The 12,324-nt window shown below is 37.6% G+C and overlaps 1 protein-coding gene across 50 annotated transcripts in view; it reads left to right on the forward strand.

Moving 5' to 3' along the window:
- LOC125766582 (zinc finger protein 271) overlaps positions 1-11,243 on the forward strand; it is a 58,362-nt gene extending 47,119 nt beyond the window's left edge. For 40 of the 50 annotated variants that reach the window (XM_049432701.1, XM_049432726.1, XM_049432700.1 and 37 more), the window contains 7 exons: positions 78-161; positions 1,715-1,798; positions 3,189-3,272; positions 3,974-4,057; positions 6,145-6,312; positions 6,409-6,749; positions 9,584-11,243. In XM_049432701.1, coding sequence (XP_049288658.1) covers positions 78-161; positions 1,715-1,798; positions 3,189-3,272; positions 3,974-4,057; positions 6,145-6,312; positions 6,409-6,749; positions 9,584-10,224 — 1,486 coding nt within the window. In that variant the 3' untranslated portion in view covers positions 10,225-11,243. The remainder of the gene's footprint in view (positions 1-77; positions 162-1,714; positions 1,799-3,188; positions 3,273-3,973; positions 4,058-6,144; positions 6,313-6,408; positions 6,750-9,583) is intronic. The other 10 variants (XM_049432734.1, XM_049432688.1, XM_049432716.1 and 7 more) reach the window with 8 other exon arrangements.
- The last annotated feature ends 1,081 nt before the right edge of the window (positions 11,244-12,324 follow it).

Raw genomic sequence — 12,324 nt, forward strand, 5'->3', positions numbered from 1 at the left:
ACTACTACTACTATTTATCTACTGCTACTACTACTACTCTATATCACTACTATCCAACCACCATCACCAACAACCAGATTGCACACTGGCGAGACTCCCTTCCAGTGCACGTATTGCCAGAAGAAATTTACGCGAAAAGAACATTTGACCAACCATACCAGGTGAGGATGTTTACTTTTTTTCTCTATCAACACAAACCCTTCCTACCGATTTCGGTCCGCTACATCTCAGCCTTTCCCCGTGCTCAAGACATAACAACAATTACTATTAGTATTGCCATTTGTTCATCCGTATTTTATGATTTACATCTTCCTTCTTCCTTCATAATGCATCAAAACGCGTGATAAAATCTTTCAAAATCGTTAGAATTATTTCTGCTTTCGCGATCACAACATCATTCTAATCCTAAAGATTCGGCTAACTGCGTGTATATCATTCATCCTTCATCAAGTGTCCTGCCTTCTATGCTTTATTTTCTCGCTCATGCTATTTAAATAAAAATCCATGTTGCAGCGCGTGTACAGGCAACAACATTGACGACTATTGGATGCGTACTCGTTTGCGTACAGAACACTCTACCTCTCCCTAGAACCCTCAACCACCCCTTACTCCCTGTTTACAATCTGTGGCGTAAAACCTTTCGTGTTTGCTCTTGTGTAATAGTGTAATTGGTAAATAGCAGCGCAGGCACTGTAATTAAAATGTAAATTGTAATCCTAGCTAAACATACCTGTATTTATATGAGATAGTTTGTGGTATACTTCACTAGATCCGTTATAAAAATAGTGTTTAAATAAAAAGAAAAAAAACAATAGTGGTGTTTCAACTATCAGCAGTTACAGTTTGTACAATGAATCAAACAATTATGAATTATTTATATCGGATGAGGGTTTCTGTTTCATATCCTTTTTTTTCCTACCGATAACACACATTGTAAACTGTCGTTCTTATTAACCAAGTTGACGGTTTCAAATGTGCCTTTTCTTACTTTGTTATTTGACTTAATAAATCTTAACAAAAAATTGCAACAAAAAAAAAAAACGGTAATACATCCCATTCTCCCATTTTCATGTATTGCTTCCCATACACGAGCATTAAACATTTCTACTACACTCACAAAAGGAGTTATTCTCCATTTTAAAATGAAAACATAATACATTACATCGTAACGGACACAAAACATAATTCAAATAGTGCATTAAAATTTTGTTAAATTAATTTTCATACTACTGTGACGAGAAGAGTGTTGTACAGTAAGCAACGTTTATAAAAAAGAAGGAAAATAAACAACAACAACCCCCCTTGACGCGAGTGGGTGGTATCCGCATTACCGCCCAACAACTCCCTTTTTTCCTCGGTTACTTATGTTTAGTTGTGCGCTGTTGTTGCATTGTTGACGTTGCCGCAAGAAAAAAACAAACATGTAGCTAAACCAAATATTAGTAACTAACAAAAACAAAAAAAAACTTCCCTTATTGTTTGTTTGTTTAGAGTAGTCATTTTGATACATCCTCATCATCATCACTTATTATCCTGTTCCTGTAATAATATAATCGATCTCATCTCTCCCTGATCGTGCATTAACACACATACACGCACACATTTCGCAATTTATCTCTCTTTGTCACGGTTTCTTTTTCCGTACCGAACCGGTGACCTGTGTGTCCTGTGTTTCTTCTGTTTTGTTTTCCACTAACCAATTTCTACTCAACAGATTACACACCGGTGAGACTCCGTATCATTGCACCTATTGCGAGAAGAAGTTCATGCGAAAAGAACACCTTACGAATCATATCAGGTGAGAGCGATAATGTTGAATGACAGCGGACAACAGCGTGTTTGGTTGTTTTCACTACTGTTACATTATTACTCCTGTCTTTTGTGGTCCCTACTAACTTACCACACAACGCCTATTTAATATTGTTCCCGAATAGTTTATTATTTGTGTTAATTACCTAGTATTATTGCTATTGCTGCCGCTGCTATCATTATCATTACTGGTTTGTTTTGTTTTTGTTTATTCTTTCATCCTGTATCATCTATCTTATCCCCTCAAACAAGATCCTTACAATTGTTTCATTGTTTTTGTATTTGTTTTATGCTTAAATGTCTGTACAATATTCGAAAGGTTTGCAGGTTTGGTTATAGTAAATTATTTAATCATTTATAGATTTTATCGTGGTAGCTGTAAGAATAGTTTATGGGTTTTTGGTGAAATTTTAAATTTCTACGTACTTATTTTAACAATTGGTGCAATTTCATGCTCCATGCACATGCTCATCATTTTAATTTAATAATTTTATGTATTATTTTTAGTTAAAATACGTTTTGAAATAACTTAATATTGTTTAACAAACTCTAGTAACTGCTAACTCATGGTTCACAACATTCCCATTTCCCTTCCTTCGCTGATCATCCTGTCATATCCTCACCAAAAATAAGCAAACAGCAAACAAACAAAAACACATTTATCCATTTACACACACACATCTTCATCATCATCATAACTACTAAAAGCTACACAAATTTCCACATTTGACCCGCACAGCGAGCCGGTTTCATCATTTCTCGCACGCACGCGTTTTGTTTTATGCGCTATCGATCGCGATTCGATTGTTAATCAATCAGCCCAAAGTCAATCAATCATATTTTTGATCGTTTGAAAATGGAATAATTTAGCAAACAAGAGGAACGGTTTTTGAGCGGCTAGGAGAAATGAAGAGATGCAGATGAAGAAACGGCCGGTTTTTGTTTTGTTTTATCATTTAACTTTTCTGATAGTTTTATCATTCATTTAATTTTGTTTTCCAGTTAATAATTTAATTTACCTTGTTATTATAATAACGCATTTTATGATTTCTAGACTTTGGTTTTATTATTTTTTTTTAAATTTGTTTTTACAATGATTTTCTTCCTTTGTTCGCTCATGCTTGCAAATTATAAACAAAATTATATTCATTTCATCCTCAACTATGTCCGCCCCTCTATGTTTTATTATTTTAATTATTATTTCCTTTTTCATTCCATTTTGTATTATTTAATTTCCATGGACTACCCTTCGTCTATTACTCGTTCACGAGCTATTACTGATTGTGTTTTTTTCTTTTTTTTTGTTTTCTCTTCTGTCTTCGTCTTTTGTCTCTCTCTCTGTCTCTCTATTATTTGTATGTATCTATTCCTCCAAACAGATTGCACACCGGAGAAACTCCCTATCAGTGCACGTATTGCGGGAAGAAATTCACCCGAAAAGAGCATTTAACAAATCATGTCAGGTGAGGGAAAAAACAAACCAAAAAAAAAATCAAAAACAACTTCCCCTAAGATCACTAACTATTTTAAAAAATCAAACATCGTACCAACATAAACAAACAAAAGCCGTTTCATTTAGTTGACAAGTTTAGAAAGTTGTTTTAGTTTTTATTTCCCTTTCTAATGATTCCACCATCCCTAGGCAATTCCTAATGTTATTACATTTTCAAGAAACTGTTTTAAAAGGATTAATTGGTAGTATAAATTTGATTAAGAGAATTATAGCAAATATTAATCTGAGTTTTTGTTTAACAGTACTTCAAACATATATTTTTGTTCTAATCTACTACGTGCTCCATAGACTTTTGTTTTATTTATACACACATGTTGGCATTAGGATGCATTTTCTGATGCTACTTCTCTATCAATTGCATATCGATGAGAAGTTGAACAAATGCGATACGATCCAATGCACTTCCATGTCATACGAGAATATTTACATATTCTATTGCCAGTTTTAATTGATTTTTTTTGCATAATTTGAGTTGAGATAAAGTAAATTTAAAACTTAAAAAAAAATTCATTCAAAGTGGAACAAATTTATTGAACATTTTTGGAAAAGAACCTCCCACCTGCAAGATCTCTGTTTGTGTGCGTGCGCGTGTGTTTCTTGTTCTCTTGTTTTTGTTGTTTTTGTTCGTTAAATTTGTTGTTCTATCAACAGATTGCATACCGGAGAGTCTCCCTATCGGTGTTCGTACTGTAACAAGTCATTCACCAGAAAAGAGCACCTCAAGAATCACGTCAGGTGAGGGCCGGTTTTATTTCCATTCTGTCCTTTCTCTCTTTCGCTCACACTGTCTCTCTATCCTTATCTCTTTTACCGCTCTTCATCGTACTCTTCACCAGTTTGCCTGTCGGTTTTTATCTTGCCATGCTCTTATACCCCATGTTTATCATCCCTTCCGAAAATCAAGCAAACAAATATTCAAAACCATTCACTCACATGTCGCCCACACAACAAAGAATCAGCAGAATCATTTGTATGTGCATCACATAAATAGCTTAATGTGCATCTTCACTAACTAATGCAACGGTAGCACTTGTGTGAGTGTTTGTCGTCATTACTGTCCGGTCGTGAGCCCAGCTACGTAATTATTAAATGTTTGTACGCTTTTCAGTTTGTTTCCTATTTGGTTAATTAGTTTTTTTTTAAATTTCTCACATTTCATAACTTGCCATAATCTTTCGTCACCGATCGTCATGCATTTCTCATTGAAGGCTACATGTGTTACGTAATTGTATATTACAATAATGTTTTAAAAGTTTTATTTCTTTTTTTAATATTGTGTTAGTGGACGCTATAAGAAAGGAAAAAACATTTTAACCAATCCAAATCCTTTCCTGTCGAGTGTATCAAATAATGATAATACCATTTTTAAATTCTTATACGAAACAAACAAATTGTGTATTTAAAATGTACACCCACACTCAAGCTTATCTCACGCACTCAATTTACCCATGATTCTAAAATCATCGATCGAATTAGTTGAAGTGAAAATGTGCGCTTGCGTACATTTATTCCAATGTTTCGAACGTTCTGTACATAATATTGAAAGTGATTGGTATGAGAGAACATGATAATGGTGATAATAGCAATAATGAAAGTAATGCTAGAAAATAAAATTCGCCCCCTGTACTTTGTCCGGCATGGGGGGACCTCTCGAACAGGTAATAAGGCGGGGAGCATAAGGGAGAGAAAACACCGCAGGTCCATTTTGTGCACATAATGTGCAAATTTATGCATCCATTCGAGTTCAGTTTTTTTTTTGCTGTTAGCTTGTGTGAGCAAAAATTGGATTTTCATGTCCGGTGGCAATTTCAATTTCCAATAGCGAAATCTAATTAGATTACTACATCATTAATGATATATGTCCGTAGTGGAAATTAATTCAATCGATTATTTTTCGAAGCTGTGTTACACGCCGGTAAATGCTTGTCGTAGCCGTGTGTGGTTTACATATTTGTCGATTTCAATAAATAATGTTCGTAAACCAAATGTTTCAATTTGCAACAAAAGTTTATGGAGCTATCCGTTGTAGCCACATTACAGACGTTTGTTTGTAGTTTTGTAGCTTAGAGTTTTATAGATTGGTTTATTTATTGTGCAATACTAAGAGTGTGCATTAATTCATATCCTTAAAACAGCTATTGATTCACTCATGTATATATCCCTTTTATGGTCCCGCCTTCTTCATCTATCATAACAGTTTTACATCCTCTGTTTATTATGCATAGTTTTTTTTAATATACTTTGTTATTTATTTACTTTTATGATTTGTTAGATATTATCGTTGGTGTAGAAATTATATTTTGAATCACTTCTCAGCTTCCATCCTCAGCTTCAATCCTTGCCGTTTTTGATACGTAAATGAGATCCACATTACCGTTTCAAACCCAATTTTATTTCTTCCTTTTTCCTACATTTATTCTTCCCCAAAAACAAAATCAACCAACCACACTATTTACTCCGTTTAAATGTTATCACTCACTAAAACAACAAACCTCACAATCATACACAAAAAATACACATTGCATCCACATCACACTATAATATCGCATGCATAAACACATTTACATCAGAAAACGTAATCCATCTGCAGTCAGTATCTTCCATTCGAGGTTGACGTTTGCTAGGTAGTAAAAGATTATTAGTTTTTAACAGTTTATCGAATACCACTGCAAACGTCATGCTCATGCGTTCGATAATGAAACCACACCCCTTTCTAATTATCTCTTTTGCAACAACATGTGAACGTAAATTTTGAACGATTTTTCTTTATTTCTATTCCCTTTTCTATTTTGCCCGTTCTGGATATGGAAATAATCAAACAGATTGCACACGGGCGATTCACCGCACAAATGTGAGTACTGCAACAAAACGTTCACGCGGAAGGAGCATCTCAACAATCACATGCGCCAGCACAGTGGCGATAATCCGCACTGTTGCAATGTGTGCAACAAGACCTTCACCCGGAAGGAGCATTTGATTAACCACATGAGGTAAGCGAGCGATACGTAAAAATTAGTCAAGCTATCGGTGCGAAGCGTGGCCCAAAACCTGAGTGATGCTATAATCCATGTTTCATCTAATTTTAGCCGTTCGCATACGGGAGAGCGACCGTTCCAGTGTGACGAGTGTGGCAAATCGTTCCCGCTGAAGGGCAATCTGTTGTTCCATCAGCGTAGCCACACCAAGGGCCAACCGATGGATCGGCCGTTCCGGTGTGACATGTGTCCGAAGGATTTCATCTGCAAGGGCCACCTGGTGTCGCACCAGCGGTCACACACGGGCGAGAAGAACCATCACTGCCCGCAGTGCAGCAAATCGTACGTTGAGCGGGGTAATATGCTGCGGCACATGAAGAAAACGCATCCGGATGCGGTCATTCCGGTGCTACCGAAGTTGCCCCACATCAAGGTTGAACCGAAGTCTACCGGTAAGTGAGCGAATGTAGGGTCGAACTTTTCATCACTACCATAGCTAGTGTAGTGTGTTGAGGGTAGAAGTAAACGTTGCTTTAGCTTGTTGTGGTTTTTTGTTTTCATCTGGTTTGACCCACACTTGTTATATATTTGGCTATTGTTTTGTGACGAAGCTTTGTACAGACGGTAGGCCGCTCCTAGCTGTATCTCTTTTAATTTTCAATTGAAATGAACCAGCGTCAAATTTTCTATTAAAAAGTTATATATTTACCAAAGTTAACCAACGCGACATTCTGTAAAACTGCCAAGAAAGAAGTCTATTGTCTGTTGAAAGCTTTTAATTTATAATATCTTAGCACGTGTGTGTATGTAATGTTTAGTTTTGTTTTTTTTTTTTTTGCACTGAAATCAAAACATTTATTTCGGTATTTGTGAGTCTCAATTTAATCAATCGTTAATTCCTTCTACATTTGTTTTTATTTCTAACTTTCTATCTATCTATCTCTCTCTCTCTATTGTTTTTTTCCTTTCAATAAGTTTGTAAGAATAACATTATTTATTATTAAAATCTGCCTTACAAATAATTCGTTTGATATGCTGCCGACTGTAGCGCCGTTATTGGTTAGGGTTGCGTTTTTTTTAAACAAAAGGTTTTTATTTTGTGGGAGTGAAACGTTTTGACCATAATTCTTGCCGCTCTTAACACATACCCAATTTCAATGTTTACAAGTACACTGAAACAGTCTAAATAACAATTAACAATGGTTATATTTCTGTCTTATAAACGATCGTGTATAACATTTAATTTTCGCGGTTGTGGTTATATAAGTGGTACAAGAATTATCGGCTTACGTTTCACTGGTCAGTTTCCTCTTGTATTTGCTCTTCCGTAGTAGTAAAATTCCGTTTATGCAAGGAAATCAATTGACTTTCTTTGAAGCTCTAGTTTACACAAATTTTGTTTCTATAATCGAATCATCCATCATTTAAACCAAACAATCACACTAATCGGTTTAATGCCTTCATCATCCCGATAGCTATCGCTGTGCTCAGTGAAGATTATTTTCTTTTCGTAATATACGACACTTTACAATAGAGAATGCTTAAGTGTTTGAGTTTGGTAGTGTTCTTCCCTTCTTTTGTGCGCTCTTTTTTCTCCTTTTCACACGTATTATGTCTATCTACTTTTTATTATACTAGTAACTAGCTCAGTACAGTTGCGTCTTATTTGATTCCTTTGTTTTACTTTTAATTGATTTTGCGTGCTTTAGAGTTGATTCTTATACTTACTACCTATTTATTGAGTGTTTTTTAACCGCACGTGCAAACGTGTCCAAAATTATTTAATTAAATTTCCAACAAAAAAAACCATAGCCCATGTTTCGGTTGAATGTGAATTGAGATAATGCCCGCCCGCCCCTCCCGAGGAAGCCAAAGCGTGCGAAAACCAAAATGAACATAATACGTTGTGTGTTGGTTGCGTTGCATTCGAAACAAGTCCTTCCAGCGAACGGATTGAAAATGAGAAAACCAAAACAAACACCTTCGTATAGAGGTGTTCGCAATGATAGAATGCAGCAATCACGGAGGGGCGGACAGATTCGATGGAAGAGTATTATTAGGAGGAAAGTCGAAAAGTAAAGGACAAAATCAAATCGATAAAATCCAACAATCCTTGGCCATGGAAGAGTGAAGTTGTTGAACCAAGATCACATGAGAGAATCACAAACAGTTGCACACTTCTTCATCACACACAACTTTTCGGCCCACCCACTACCACCACCACTACCACCGGTTCTCTTGTTTGTTGTCATTGTAAAATATCGTCAAACCATCACCAATTTCGCCCACCCTCCCCACCCAACCTTCTTCAAACTTAAGAAGAACTCAAAAGCGTTCGAACGAAAATGACAAAATAGAATTGACAATTCCAATCCCTCAACCACCCAAACTCCAACTCACAAATAACACTACAAAAAAACTATACCCTTCAAAATTACATCCACCACACATCATTCGAAATTACGACACTTGCTATGGGAAAAGAAATGTGAATCTTTATCCAACAAAATCAAAGCAAAGGAAGAGGAAGAGAAGAGAAAGCTCAGTCGGCATGATAGCGATAACACAGAGAGGGAGATAATTTTTTCTTGATCCTTTTTGCAAAACGAATCAAAACGAAATACGAAAGCCGTATGTTTCCGTACTCACAAGGAGGAAAGCGCAACAAAATGCTGTTATATTTGATGTTTGTTTTTTTTTCATTCACGACGTTATTGGAAAAACATATGGTGCAAGCTAGCGGGTCTACACTTACCGGATGTTTGCTACCTTATGTACTGTGCGCTCGCAAATACACACATACACACAGTTTAAAAAATTATAAATTGTCAAAAAAGCATCCATTCATTTTGTGCATCCCTTACTATATCGAGTTCTTCGTTCGTGTACATGTACAAAGTATTATTAACATTATGAACGAGATGTTGTTGAAGATTAACGAACGAGGGATGCTGAACAAGATAATGAAGATGATCACGAGAGGCGGCGAAATGAACGTAGCGAAGAGTTTGCGAAATTATTAGCATTCAATGAAAATCCTCCTTAATTTAAAAGGAAGTTATATTTCGATGTATGTCTTTTTTTTACGTCAAAAACAAAACAAAAACACGATTTGGATATGAAATTTCATTATCTTGTATCGATCCTCTAATTCGCTTATCGCTCACCCTCGATCATATACTGTTCACGCTCTCTCTCTCTCTTTTTGTCTGTGTGTCTCTCTCTCTATATCTCTCTCTGTCTCTCTCGTTATGTCAACTCTCTCTCTCTCTCTTTCCCAACTCAGTATCTCAGCCCGCGTCCGTGGTGACGTCGCCGGCTCAGGCCACGTCAACAATAACGTCGATTATCTCCAACAATACTCATCCATCGCAGCATCATCATCACATTCAACCGAAAATGGAACAGAAATCTCAGATACATCATCTTCCGCTTCCTCATCAGCATCCAGCTCACCAGCTGCACCACCACATCTCGTCGGGCCCCCCGCCCCCGCCGCCATCGATGCATCTGCCGCCGCCAAATCCGCAGTTGGCAGCGCTCGCCCTCCATCATCAGGTCCAGCAGCATCAGCAGCAGCAGCAACAACAGCAGCAGCAACAGCCGCCGCAATCTTCGCCTTCAACGGTACGAACCCAGCCATCCCCTCGTACATCACATCCGCCGCCGCCGCATCCACAGCAGCAGCAACCGCAGCAGCAGCCGCCGCCGGAAAGCCACCAGCAACAGGGACCGGGCCCAGCTGGACCCCTTCCACCTCAGCACCATACGGTCCCGGTTACTATTATAACCCATGCTGGAAGCATTAATCCGGGCAACATGCCGGTGGTGGATGCGGGCACGGCTAACGGGCGAGTCGGGGCGATCCAGATGCATCATCTAGCCGCGGCTCAGCAGTCGGCCGAAGAGCATTCGGTGGTTTATTGAAATAACGGCATCGGTGGTGGCGGTAGTGGTGCTGCCAGCGCAGGCAGCAGAGGCAGCAGAGCAAGCGGTGGTGGAACGAACAACAAACAACCATCCGCCATTAGTAGCGGCCTAGGAGCAGCAACAGTTTCTGCTCGTATCGGTAATATAGAGCTGATTGTTCCAACCATTACCACTACGAGCGCCATAAGAGCAGCCGGTATCGCCACCGGAGCAAGTGGTGTAGCGAATGTCGTTAATCATGCAGCTGTACCACTGCTCGAAACACCAACAGTCGCCACCGAACAGCAACAACAACAGTATCAACATTCGATCGCTCTAATGCCTTTGCTGCAGCAACAGCAGCAGCATCTTGCGCAAGCAGCAACGCTACTGCAACCGTCACAGCAGCAGCTATTCAAGTCAGAACACAACAAAACCCTAACCCAGCTGTAGTAGTAACACTTTAGTAGTTGTTTAGAAGAGGAAAGTAGTCCAGACCGAAAGAAGCAGCTTGTTTTATTTTTTATACGTTTTTTTTGTAATATTTTTAACTTCGAGTTCACAAATATCTATTTTATAGTAATTACATTCTATTGCAATGTTTCGGGAACGTTTATTACTACCCACATGAAGAGGTAGCACAAAGCGCGATTGTAAAGAGTAAGAATAAAATTACGCATTATTTACAGCGGTGTGTATCGTATCTCCCGTATACAAAATACGCCAATAGTGATGGAGGAGTCGTCATCTATGTGACGCGAAACCAGTGAGCAGACGGATTGCAATCAGTTTGCATCAAATCGCAATTCAGACACAGTCAACTAAATACAATGTTCGACTGTTCGGGATGTGATTAATGATTGGCAACGCTTGCTAATGGTGTAATGGAAACAGAAAATGGAATGATTTTTCACCTCCATTTGTTACCTTTTGTTTGAAGTAGATTCCATAGGAGAAAAATGGAAAAAGCTGCACACAAAAGAGGAAGAAAAAAACAAAACAAAAAAAAAAGAAATACAGATATATGCAATTAGTAGTTTTAAAGTAGTGAAGAGAAAATAGAGTGCAAAGATGAGTACGCTAAGTTTACTAAACACAAAATAAACGATAACAAAGTAGCGATAACAAACGGAGAACTATACAAACACATGTGCAACCTAAAATAAAGAAACAACCTATACCAGTAAAATTGATGCAAGCACGCACGTAAAGTTGCGTGCAAAAAAAGAAAATAAAACAAGGTGTAAAGGAGCATAAACATTAACATGTAAAATTGTACGTGATGTGGTTGAAAGTTAAGTAAGTTTAGAATGTGAAACGAGCTGTATATTACATAACAAAGGGAAAACGAAAAAAAAAAGTAATTAGAAACAGATACGAACAAAAGTCTTGTAGTCTTTAGGAATGTGAGGAAGATGAAGAAAAGCAGTTTGATAGCAGCATGTACCGTGTAACAGTCGCAGTGTAAGTTTTGATATGTGGCAGAAAAAGTATGGAGTAGGACCGTAGTGAGTAGCATGTGAGTTAAGTACTAAAATTATATACACATAAAACTATATATATATACCAAGCTATATCTTTATATATATACACGAGAAGCAAAACTCACTGATAAATGAAGCGAGCAAAGCGAACGACAGCCGCCACATTAAGAAAGGAAAAGGATAATAATTAACGCAAACAGCAACAACAAAAACATAATATATCGATATCAAATATCGAAAAAAAGCGCGCGATACTAACGTGTTTAACGTGTAAAAAAAAATACTATCTAAAACCCGACATTGATGGTTGCAAAGGAAAACAGATTTCGAGACAACACAGACTCCCAACGCCACTTCGGTTTGGTTCTGCGCCCTTCCGTTTTGCTGCCGGGGATGGTACTATTGTCTTAGACAGTTTTACACAACTATTATGTATTACCCTTCGACGACACGGTTTATGCAGCAGGATGGGAGCGTGTGTTAGCTTTTGTCAGATCGTCGCAAATCTTCATATATTATATGTGAGTGTGTGTACGCAGTATATTCGAAAAGGGCATCTCTCGGAACCGTGTTCTGATTTTAACAAAACAAAAATGTAGAAGTATAAGCTCTTTTCGGTAAAATGGCAAACAGT

Source organism: Anopheles funestus, chromosome 2RL, assembly GCF_943734845.2.
Source record: "Anopheles funestus chromosome 2RL, idAnoFuneDA-416_04, whole genome shotgun sequence".
Lineage (NCBI taxonomy): Eukaryota > Metazoa > Arthropoda > Insecta > Diptera > Culicidae > Anopheles > Anopheles funestus.